Source organism: Balaenoptera ricei, chromosome 9, assembly GCF_028023285.1.
Source record: "Balaenoptera ricei isolate mBalRic1 chromosome 9, mBalRic1.hap2, whole genome shotgun sequence".
Classification (NCBI taxonomy): domain Eukaryota; kingdom Metazoa; phylum Chordata; class Mammalia; order Artiodactyla; family Balaenopteridae; genus Balaenoptera; species Balaenoptera ricei.
Genome location: NC_082647.1, coordinates 17784295 through 17796507, shown reverse-complemented (window position 1 = coordinate 17796507; position 12213 = coordinate 17784295). Strand labels below are relative to the sequence as shown.

At 47.6% G+C, this 12213-nt stretch overlaps 1 protein-coding gene and 1 long non-coding RNA gene across 2 annotated transcripts in view; one reads left to right on the top strand and one right to left on the bottom strand.

Annotated features, from left to right (window-relative positions):
• The window catches only part of SLC13A4 (solute carrier family 13 member 4), a 39118-nt gene extending 28628 nt beyond the window's left edge, over positions 1-10490 (bottom strand). The window contains exons 1-2 of the mRNA XM_059933299.1: positions 10303-10490; positions 5058-5186 (exon numbers count right to left, since the gene is read on the bottom strand). Of these exons, the coding sequence (XP_059789282.1) occupies positions 5058-5186; positions 10303-10401 (228 nt within the window). The 5' untranslated portion in view covers positions 10402-10490. The remainder of the gene's footprint in view (positions 1-5057; positions 5187-10302) is intronic.
• LOC132371773 (uncharacterized) lies at positions 4277-11376 on the top strand. Its single transcript, XR_009504966.1, has 3 exons — positions 4277-4358; positions 5016-5168; positions 10199-11376. It is a non-coding gene; the product is annotated as an uncharacterized LOC132371773 (long non-coding RNA).
• The last annotated feature ends 837 nt before the right edge of the window (positions 11377-12213 follow it).

The following is a 12213-nucleotide window of genomic DNA, read 5'->3' as shown; positions in this document are numbered from 1 at the left end:
GGTGCATGTGTTGGAGGGTAGATAAAGAGCAGGTGTAATCACTACCGGAAGTAGTTCCTGACCCTGGGCATCTCTGAGGCTCTTTACAAGTCCCAGTGTTCAAACCATGCCCTTTAGTTCCCCAGAGAGCCACTTGGTCCCCACATCTATGCCATTCTCCTGTAAACAGTGAATCTCAGCTCACTTGATTGACACAGGTACTGTCCCCAGCTACGGTAACACAGTAGAAAGGCTTAGAGGACTTTCAAGGCATATATGATGACAGTAACGAGAGTCACAATGGAGGCAAAACAAAAAAACAGACCTAAAAACAAATCGGAAATACAGGACTGAGCTCTGTACACCAGCAGAGGGAAGCAGAAGCTGGATGCTTACAAGCCAATCGAATCCTAAAGTCAAGGGGGCCTTAGAGCCCAGCCCCTCTCCCAAGGCACAGAGTCTACCTCTAGTATCCTTGACGTGGTCATCTGGCTTGTGCTTCTGGGGACAGGAACACCAGGACCACGTGTGGCCCCCCTTTCAGGGTCTTCCCTCCCAGAGAGGGGATCTACCTTACGGTGCTTTGACTCTGGTTCTGGTTTGACCCTTTGAGCCTGGTATGTTGAGCTGTACAAGCCAGAAATCATGCCCCTCTTGAGGCTTTTCTTCATTCCCCATGTGACTTAGCTTCTAGATTTCAGACATCTTGGCTACCCACCTCTGAATGAGCTCCTTATCCAGAATTTCCTGCTCTGAACACATACGTTTATTAATTGAGCAGATTTCAGTACATACTGGCTAGCAGTTAAGGGTGAAAGTTCTGGGGTCAGGCAATTCTGGCTTCAAGTCCTGGCTCTACTACTTACTAGCTGTATCACCTTGAGTAAGTTACTTAACCTCTCTTAACTTCAGTTTCCTCCTCTGTAAAACAAAGATAAAAATAATAGCCACTTCCCAGAGGATTAAGAGATACAGTGCATGTAAAGGACCTCCCATTGCGCCTGACATGTGGTAAAGGCTTGGCATTTTGGCGGCCACCCTGGACAGACAGCCGACTCGCACTGAGTCTATACTCAGCTGAAAGCCAAAGATCTTTTTCACACAAACTGCTAACATTTATCCTTATTAAGTTCCCTTTTGCCTGGACTTCCCTTCCAGTCCGTTGTCTCTTCCTGGCAGCATGGATTCTGTCACTGTACAGTAGCTGGTCCATCTAGCTTTGAGTCATCTGCAATCCGATAACGCGCCTTTCTTATTTTCATTTGTGCTCTCTCTCCAGCGCGACCCCAACATGTTACTCAGATTCTTTTGGTTCAGCTCTTCAACCAGCACTCAAGTTACTCAACTGTGCTATCACCCAGCCCACATTTCTCTGATTCAGAAATGGTTATCCCTGGAAATATCGAAGGCTCCAAAGAAAAAGTTAATTTATGTTCAGCAACATTTGTTTAAAAGACCAGGGAAATTATAGAGCTTTGTGGAAAGACCTCAGTCAAAAAGTGGTCAATATAAAGTTTGGGCACTCGACAGGGTAAATTTCATTTATATAGAACATTCCCTCACGTGAAATTGTGTAAATTGGGGTCTGCAAGGCCAGAAAAAGAGGCATTACTGCATAGGGTCTACTGTGTTATTCCATGTGGTTTATACTTTCTCTCTGCTAGAGGAGAAACTTCTCAAGGTCAGGAGCCATTTTGACCATTTTCTATCTCTTTTCAGCGCCTGAGTTCGGCTGATAGAAGACAGTCTAAGCTTTGCACACAGTGAACTCTTAAAATCCTGCAGACTGACAATTCATCGCTGTAAAATTTAACCATTTATATGCACACATCCAGCCCCAGGGGGAACCCAAAGCATTAGCTATGAGATTCAAGAGTGCAGAAATGATATATTTAAAAAAATTTTTTTTCTTTTTTTTGGCTGCACGACACAGCATGTGGGATCTTAGTTCCCAGACCAGGAATTGAACCCGTGCCCCCTGCATTCGGAGCACAGAGTCTTAACCACTGGACCACCAGGGAAGTCCCAGAAATGATATTTTTTTTCATTTTTGTCACCTGCAAGGTATCTGTAACATCCCATATTGTATTGCACATGGTAGGTACAGCACTCAAAATATTTTTCTGAATGTTGACTGAATAACCTGAGGGACAAAAGCCACAGATTCAGGGTCACACTGATCCTATTCAGGGTCACACTGATCCTATTCACATGCTTTCCTTCATATGGAGAGTACACTACTGACACACCATCAAGAAACATTGCAATCAAGAAACATGAACTAAGGGCTAGTGCAAGAATAGCCCGTATGCGTAAGACATCGTAAATCCTAGAGGGTGTGAAATCTGGGTGGAGAGAGGACGTGTCCACAGCAAGTGTATATCTGATGTATCTCATGTACCGTTTAAAGGACAAAGGTATCAGGGGGCTCCAAGGGATGGGAACAACACTTTTACCTGAGGTTTTTGGAAAGGCTTCAACCAGCAGGGTAATTGGGTAGGATCTTAAAAGCTGAAGGAATTAGAGAGAACTTTCCAAAGTGGAAGAATGGCCTGAGTCCCGGCAAGGGGCTGGGCAAGCACAAGGTGGGTTTGGGGAGTGACAAGTGGATGATTTGTCTGGAGTAGGGGGCTCCTGCAGACCCCCGGCCTAGCTTTTCCCAGGGAGCCATGGCACATGCTGGTGTGGGGGAGAAGTCGGTGGCTGTGGAATAGATATTTTCTCTGTCTGCAAAGTCAACTGGCTCACAAAGGGCTATAACCCATGTCCTCTACCCGATCGGCATGTCCTTTAATCTGAGTTTAAAAGGCTAGCTAAACAGATTATATTTGGCCTTAAACTGCTCTCTGGAGCTCAGCTGTTAAATATCACCAGCCAAAGCCACTTTATCAGACAGACGGGGTAGGGTTTTTCACCTCAAATGATAAAATTGGCCCCTGGCTTCTCCAGTGTTTTCCACCTCCAGCCCCAGCAATAGCAACACCCGATCTCTCCCCGGAAAGTCTTCTTTTTCTCCTTACAAAGTCCTGTTGCCTTTGAAAACAACTGCCTCCCTAGACTCCTTATAGGTTGAGCCTTCCTGGCTGTGCAGATGGGCAGGCCCTAGGATGAACTGTTGCCTAGCAACGTCCCTAGTGCGTGGAGGGGCTGATTGGCCCACCTGTCTATAAGATTCCGCTGCAGGAGGCCCTTGGGGAAATAGAGACATCATCTACTTTAAGACTAAGGCATACTGTTGGCTTTTGGGCTGCCTGAAGTGAAATACAAAGATATTAGTCTTTTAATGAATAGTTAGCTCACTTTAAAAATGTTACTTAAGTTTCAATTCTTTCTATAACTTCATTTCTTCCTCTGCTCTCTACGTTCACCTCCCGACTCATTGGCTTTCGCTTTCACAATTCTAAAGAGAAATCTGCAGGACAAGTTCATTTATGTTTCTCTTAAGAAAAGTAATATTGGTGCTTGTTCTTTTAGGCATGCACACAGACCCAAACTACCTGCTCTCTTTCCACAGAGGAAGGGGGATAATTGGAGTGACTGCTTAGCGCTTCAGGTCCCAGGCTAGCTTTTATGGGGGTCCCCAGGATATTGGTGTTGGACCCATCTCCAGGAATAAAAGCACTGCTGAGGGTTTTGGGGATGCTATCCTTTTTGGAGAGTCTGAGGCTATTATGATTACTAAGTGCCAACAAACGAACTGATGTACCAACAGCCTCCAAACCAAACTGCCCCAAACCAAACCAAACAAACAAAAACCAGCCAGTTGAGTCCATGCAGTAGAAGGACAACTTGTTAATTTGTAGTCAAGTACAGCAATTAGGGGACGGCCTAATTTTTATCTCTGGACTTTAAAAATAATTCTGTTATCCATGGTTAAGGCATCCCATGGACCCAGGTTCATTATTCCTTCCTCACATCACACAGGTGAAGAGATGTACAGTTCTTAGTATTAACTCACCATGAAGCTACATGATACATTATGGAGTGTTTTTCTTATGGTACAGTAAGCAAGTGCATAGACTTTGAAATCTGACAGGTATGAGTTTGAATCCAATTCTGCTATTTCCTACTATGTGATCTTGGGTAAGTTTCTTAACTCTGTGAACCTCTTTCCTCATCCGTGGAATGGAAATATTAATATCTACCTTGTAGACATCTCGGGAGTATTAACTAATACAGCACTTCTGGTGTAGTGCCTGATTCTTAGTAGGAATTCAAACATTAGTTCCCTTTCCTCTTTCTTCTGTGCCTCTGTCCTTAACTAACCTCTACCATTCAATCTCCTTCAGAAACCCTAAGTGGAGACCAGGTGCTATAAGGAGATAATCCAAATGGAATCAGGTGTTAATGAATGAAGACCATTCTTCATCTTGCTCCAGGTTTCTGGCTGTGATTTTCTTCTTTCCTATTTGTGGTAGGCTTAACTGTTTGCACTGGCACCACCCTGGGCTTCCTGTTGACAATTTCTGTTAGAATTTTAAGAATGCCATAGAGGGAGAGAGTGAACAGAGGACAGGTTCTAGGTAGACAGCAGTCAAGGAAAGAATATGCAGTAATCTTGAATTGGGGAAGAAGGGACAGAAATGTTTTTTAGAGAAAGTGAAGACATTGTCAGGACTCAGGGAAACACGGTAAGTCTCTCTGTAGGCAAGCATTTATTCAGCACCTACTCCATACGGGCTCAGCTTCATCATGAGATTCCAAGGACCTGGGAGGCCTGATTCCTGCCTTTGAGTGCTTAGAGTCTAAATGGACAATCAGAAGACAGAGAAAGAGGAACAGCAGTCTGGTTGAATGTGCCAATCATACAGTTCCTAAAGGGTTTCAGGCTGAAGGAACAATTGGATGTGATTAACCAAAAGGCTTCCTGAAAGAGGCAGTTTGATGGAGATGAAGGTCATGGGTTGAAGGAAAGGAGCTCAGGGTCCAGAACAGCAGGTGCAAAGGCTTAGTGCTAATGGGTTGTTCCAGAGGGTGAAAGAAGCCCCCTCCTCAACTGCTTTGTGAATCTCCCTTCACCTTGAGCCCTCTTTCAGTGGCCCAGCAGGGACCGAGCAGGGGGCGACTAATGGTCTAACCTCGCTGGATCGCAGGACTCCGAAGAACGGGTAGAGGAAGGCAGGCACCAGGGCTGCAGCTCCAAGAGGCACCGCCTCGGACACCCAGTACACAGCAGTCACGATCAACACGTAAGCACACGCAGCCTCCTGGAAGGGGAGGAAAGTGGGTGGTTAGTCACAGGGACAGCCACTGCCACCGAGGATCCAAAAGAGACCCAGGGCAGAGGCAGGAGGCACACGGACTCAAACATGGGCACTGGAACACAGCTCTGGGAGGTGCAAAGGTGGACTTGGCAGAGAAGTTTGGTGGATACATGCCATCGTATTTTGGTGGGTGAAGTTATGGCTGCTCCTTGGGGCGACTGATGCCTGGCACATGGTTTGCATTGGTTTGCAACAGGGTGGCCACCGGACTGTTATGCTATCACAGCTCGGTTGGTTCCTGAAACTGATCAGGGTAGGGACTGAAATTAACTGCGGTGTCCAGACCATATACTATAAAGGTGGAGTTCACAGTTTTAACTTGGTCTAGGCAGGATATTTTGGTGTCAAGTTGATCAGATACTAGAGGTTCTTGGGGTAGCTGAAGGTGGGGATTAATTTGTGTAATTGATTCACATGTGAGTTCTGAAACTGGCCCGTTTGGGGCTGGATCACTCCTTGCCGGGTTGGTGGGGAGAGCTGTCCTGTGCACTGTAACATGTTCAGCAGCATCCCTGGCCTCTACCCACTAGATGTCTGTAGCACCTCCCCAACTGTGACAACCAAAAATGTCTCTAGACGTTGCCAAATGTCCGTTGGCGGCGGGGGGAGCGGGGGCAATCATCCCTTGTTGAGAACCAGTGCCCTAACCAGTGTCTGGGACACTCCACTGCCTGATGCACATGGAAACTTCCTTCTGACAAAGAGAGTAAGAGTGCTGTCTATCTGGAAGGGAAGGCCTGGAAATTTACCAGGGTTTTCCCCAGCCCACTCCCTTTGCTGGTTGTACAACTGTGGGGTGCACAGAATAAATAAGTACAACATTCTTATAAAAAAATCAGTCCTGCTTAACCTTAGCTCCAGTAATCCTGGTTGCCCCAAATGGTGCTGATTAATGGTGGTGAGAAAGGTCACGGGCTTACTCTTGGGAGAGGTCACTGTCCAAGGGTTTTAACAATGGACTCCGGAGGGCCACTGAATAGAAGATCCAAGCTGCCTGTGGACTCCTCCGTTTATACCTAGTTCTAAACCCACTGGGCTCAGGTCTGACCTGCCCTGAGGCTGGCTGGTGATCAAGGAACCTGACAAATCTTGTTCTGTTTATCTCTCCCTTGGGTTCAGAACAAGCGTCCTCAAACTCTTACACAAAAGTTACAAAAGGTCGCCACGATCAGTGAGGGGCGTCAGGAGTGATTAACCCAGCCTGGCTGGCTGGAACCTTGTTCCCTCCTGATATGCATGGATTATGGGGTTGGGGGTTGAGAAATGGGAACTGGGCGCAACAATTGTTGACTGTAGCTCCCACTGAGATTTCCTCTGGGGCCAAAAGATCAGAGAGAAGTTAAAGCTTTTGGAAGTGCTGATAAGACAACAGAACCAATACTGGGGGGAAAAAAGGGCTCCATTTGAAAAAGAATGCAATTTAGAGAAATGCTCCCTTTACTGCAGAAATAAAAATACCTAAAGGAGTTCAAAGCCCTTCAGCACACTTGAGCTCACTTATTCCCATCTCCTTCCTGGGAAAGGGACAGAATGGCAGGTGTTGTTTCTAGTTGAAGAAAAGGAGATAGAATGTCTTTCCCTCACTGAGAAGCCCTTATTCCTTACAAAGAACCTTCAGTCTTTCTTGGCTTGGTCATTACAGGTCCAGGAGTGAAGGAAGGAGAGAAAGGAGAGAGAGAGAGAGCAAGAGCTGTTTCCTTCTACCATGCATCGTTTTGGTTTGAATTAGGAGAATTTGGGTAAGCCAAGGTAAACTTTTTGATTGTAATTTTTTTATTGTTAGGAATTAGAATAAGTTACTGGAGGAAGTCACCAAGCCACCTTCATCCAGCAGTATTAAGAACAGGATAAACTGCCATCATTTTTATCTGAACTTTCCTTAGAGCTTTCTAACTTTCATTAGAAGAATGGCCAAGAGACCACCTTCAGATGGCCTTTCCATCTATTTCGCACTCAGTACACCCATGGAATTTACATAAACTTCCTTTTGCCTCTTCTCAACTGTCTCAAAATTCAGTAGGGAAGCTTATATTCAGATAATGCAGAATACTCTGTGAAGTTTGTTTACAGGATCCTGTGTTCCTGCATCTGGCCGAGGTCTGGCAGGTAGCTCAATCAGTGTTGGTGAACTGAACTGGGCTCCTCTGCTGGCTAACAGGTCTCTCTTATCTACTGGAGAAAATATTCTAGAAACCTACAGCCTCTTATCACTGCCACTGGTCAGCAGGAATGTAGGGATTGGTGCATACTCGGGCAGTGCCTTTAAGGGATAGTGTTGTCAGTTCTTTTTTGCTCCTATTGACAAATAAAGAAGCGAGTTCAAAAGTGGCATTTCCCCACAGCGGATGCTTCCTGACCCTGCTACTAACTGATGTTTGCATCTGCTTCTTTCCCTACAATCCGACCACCCCGATGAAATACCATTCAGACTCCACTGGAAGGAGCTTGAGGTCACGTAATTTGGTGTCATAAATGACTGGAAGGGCTTTTGAAAATTTATCCTGGGAGTTGGGTGTAACTTTTATCCCACCGGGATGCTGAAGCCGGGCTTAGTTACAGATGCCCCCCTCTTGACCCTCCTCTTCTGTATATGGGAAATCAAGTCTGGGCCCCTGGCTTTAGAGAGCTGGGCAGGAAAAAAGGGGAGGTCATACTAATCCTTCCTAAAATGCAGCTGCAGCTTGTCACTTTGAAGAACCATCAGAACTGCAGACCAGGAGCTCTTGCCCAGATCACTTCTCTCAGTTCCAGCCCAGAGCAAACAAGGCTATTTAGGGATCTTAAGGATTAAATATCAGAATCTAAGTGTGATGCAAGGGGGCCGAATAGATGAGAGCCAGTCCCCGTGGTGGTTTGTGCCTACTGTGACCTCAAGGTGCTTCTGCGTCATTGCAGAGGAAGAAGGGCAGCGTCTTACTGACACGGTGACACACGGGGGAATCATCTTTGCAGGGCACGCTGGGGCGAGTGGTGAGCAGGCTGCATCCAGGTCCGAGGGCTTTGGCCACCCGGGCTCCATCTAGCTGGCTGTCCCGAGGGCTTCCCCATGAGCACAGACTGGGAAGCTCTGAGGTAGCATATTTCTCTTTTCTTAAGGCACTGGTTCTCAACTGGAGCCAATTTTGCCCCCCAGGGAATATTTGGTAATATCTGGAAGCATTTTTGGCTGTCACAATTGCGGGGGGTGCCTGTGTGCTGCTGGCACCTGATGGGTAGAGACCAGGGATGCAGCTAAACATCCTACAATGCACAGCACAGCACGGCCCTCTCCTCACGACAGAGAACTATCTCCCCCCACCCCCAAATGTCACTAATGTGGCTGTTGAGAAACCCTGCCCTAAGGTGAAACTCAGTTGGACAGAAGGGGCTAGGTCAAGGAAGGGCAATGTCTCTTGGTCTCAGTGAGTGCATCTTTAAAAACCTATTCAAAAATTTTTATAGACCCCAACAGAGCAGAGGCTTACCTTTCCTTCCTTGTCTCTCCTCTTTTTTTTTTTTTTCCACAACATCCCTCTTCTGTCACATTTATAGATTTTTTTTTGTCTACTTCAATAATTTGTTATTTTGTTTTCTTCTTCACGTGGATACTTCTCACTAGTCATTGGTAACTGAGAAGCTCCAAGACAGGCTCCCAGAATTAAATGGCAGCACTACCCCCTGGAGTCATGGTCCCCAGAGATGGGGCTGACTCAGGGGACACGGGGGGTGCCTGATGCTGCTAGTGAGAAGAGCAGGTGCCACTGGGTTGGCATTCCCTTAACCTGTCTGACATTGAGTAAAACAAAACAAAACAAAAACATGAAAAGAAAAGAAAATCAACCTATTGGGACAAAGGAAATGGACTAGTGTATACGCCGAGCAAACTTTCAGCACCAATCACTGTCTGCTAATCCCAGCCCGGGTTTTCATCAGCAGCTCCCTGGTGCTCTGAGTTTTTATTCTACTAAAGATTTAAACCAGTTTGTTTTGAAGAAACCATTCTAATCCCCTTTAACTGTATAATTTAATCTTGGTTACGAAGTTACTCTGGGAGCTGAGTGGAAGACACCCTTCCCCTCCCACAAACAAGATTAACCTTTCTTAGCTTATTTTTCCTAAAGTCTCAAGGGTAGTGCCAGCTAGGGGAAGGGGTAAAGCCACCGGGAGGAGGAGGGAGGGGAGGAGGGAGAGGAAGGGGAGGAGGAAGGAAAGGGGGAGGGGGAGAGGAGGGGGAGGAAGGAGAAAAGGAGCCGGAGGAAGGCAAGGAAGGCAGATGACGGTCTCAGAAGCAGAGCCAGAGCTCAGGCTCTTCTGCTCACACAAACCTGGACAAAAAATTGGACCACAGTCTAGAGTTGGGGGCTCTTATTCTTTTTTATCAAGTCATTTGCTGTCTCTCCTTCAAGAGCACAGAGAAGAAAACACAGAGGATACAAATAATCAAAGGGCCATATGCATGGGACCAGGGCAGGCTGCCAAGCTGCGCAAAGTTCAGAAGGAGCTTGAGAGATTAAGAGTTTCAAATCCTGGTTACCAGAGCCCACCGTGGTCACCCACAGACCCTGGCTAGATGCCCAAGAGCCTGGCCGGGGACCCCACCTCTGTGCACCTCAGGCCAGGGTCCACGGTCCCCTCCCTCCCCCATCCTCCTCCTCTACTGGGAGGTCTTCCTGCATGTCCAGTTGCTCTCCCATATGGATGGTCACATGTTGACTCCTGGCAAATACCGGCTCTCCAGAGCGCCCTTCTCTTTACCGGGTGTCCGCCTGGCCCCTGCCCCCGAGCAGGCTGGCCCACTGTTCTGTGTCACACAGATCGGCCACTCCAGCCATCGCCCTTCCTCTTATCTCACTCCTGGCCGGGGGCCGTGGGGCTGGGGGACTGGGAACGGGGTGAAGGGATGAAAATGGCAGTTTTTAGGCAGAAAGTATGTTAGCCTCCTCCAGGAGAGCATTTCCATTTCTTTACACCAACAGAAGAACGCTGAGGCGCTGCACCAGCACCGCGCTCCCTCCACCGGCCTCCCCTCTGACCTCCCCCCTGACCCCCTGGCCCCAGGAGGGGACCGGCTGGTACTCACGCTGCTGGGGTGGAGCATGGGCAGAGGCAGCAGCAGGAGAGGCACGAAGACGACGAGCAGCAGCTTCCTGGCTCGGAGGAGGCCCTTCAGCAAGCCCATCCTGGACCTCCTCGCCTCGGAGCTCGCGCCAGCCAAGTGCCTGCGCTGCTGGCGACGCCCGCCTCCCTCCAGAAACACTCCTTCAACCTTTCTCGGCTTCCAAGAGTCCTCTTTCGTCTTAAGAGCAGAACAGGAGGGCAGGTAGAACCCCTGTTGGCAACAAAGGCCGGCCTCCTCGCCTTCGGTTTTAGGTGGGATTGGTGAGCATAGTTTTATGCCCAGCAAAAAGGAAGCGGGAAAGGATGATAAACGGGGGCATAATGGCTCTCTCTTTGCTTGATCAGTAATGGAGTAACTTCATTCTAAAGCTCAGCAAAAGCCCCCTTAATCAATCAAGATTACACCTCTGCTGCAGCTGTCTGGTTGCCGTCTGTTGTGCACTCCATCATTTTTCCTCTCTCTGATGGCCTGTTTTGGGCAGTACCACTTTCGCTTTCTACCTGTGCTGGCTGTACCCCCTTTCCTTAAAAAAATCTAGTCCCCCCACTTCCCTTAAAACAAACCCCCGAGTTTGTCAGCAGACCATGGAGACTTCAAATAGGGCTGGTCTCTTCTCCCAGGACCTGGCACCTTAACTCTGTTCAAATTGCTTTCCTTCTAATTGGTTTCCCATTATAATTTGCCTTGAGCCTGGGCCTCCAAAGCAGAAAAAAAAAGTGCCCAAGACATTCCTTTTTGTCACGGGACAAACTCTTGCTGGAGGCCCACCTTAACTTTCCTTCACCTATGGGACGCAGGACGGAGGCAGTAGCCACGCCCATTCCTGACAGCCAATCAGCACGTTGGAAAGAATGAGTCAGTATCTCTTCCAAAGGCAGTTCGGGATTGGTCCCAGCAGGGGCCTGCTGATTCTGCAGAACCTAAGCAATTTGCAAAGCTTATTTTTGTTTCTCAAACATCCTAGGGGCTGGAGTGATGACCATCACCGTAAACATAATCCCACTTCCTCAAGCACTGCTTTAACGCTGCAAAGCATAGGACCCTGAGTTTTCTCTGGGAGGGCTACTTGCTGACCTAGTCCTTAGGAAGATGAAATGTCTGGTGGCAGGGAGAAAATGAAATATTAATCCTGGAGAAATTTACCCCAGAGTATAGAATATTAAGTCTTTTAGATTTCCCTGGTGGCAAAGGTTGTTTGCTTCAGCACCCGGGTGAATACAAAGCATCTGAGTCAACAGAGGATGTTAGCCTCTCAGAAAGACCACAGACCCTTTTAGGGAGAATGGGAAGGGTACTGCCTCTCTGGAAAAATCTAGATACCAGTCTCATTTCAGAGGCCCTTGGAGCCCAGACATCTGTGGTCTTTCTGGCTGGAGTAGGTGTTCCAATGTCCCTCTCTGAGGCTCTTTACCAAAAAAGAAGCAGGAGGCTTCCTTTGGCTGGTGTGCAAGGAGGAGGTGGGAGGGCAGGAAAAAAATTGATGGGTTCAGGAATAGGGCCTTTGCAGCCCTTGGACGCTGGAATTTCTGCTGTTTACAGTTCAGGAGAAGCATTCTCTTTTCTCTGAAAAGTCATGTGGATATGGGGCAAGGAAGAAAGAAAAAAGAGAGAGAGAGAGAAGCCCCCAAACTTATATATTTGGTGGTCCTTGGCAGCATTGCCTTGATCTGAGAGATGCTGAGCAGAGTCAAGGGTTATGAAATTCACGTTCGCTTGAATTCACAGAACGCAAGGAATGGCATTCTAGGGTCTGCAGCTATGCCAGTTGGAAATAATCCCCAGGCTAAAGGCAAAGTGACTCCAGAAAGGTGACTTTAGAAAACCAGTTCTTCTTGACCTCTAACGCAGGAGCAACTGTGGCCGACCCAGTTT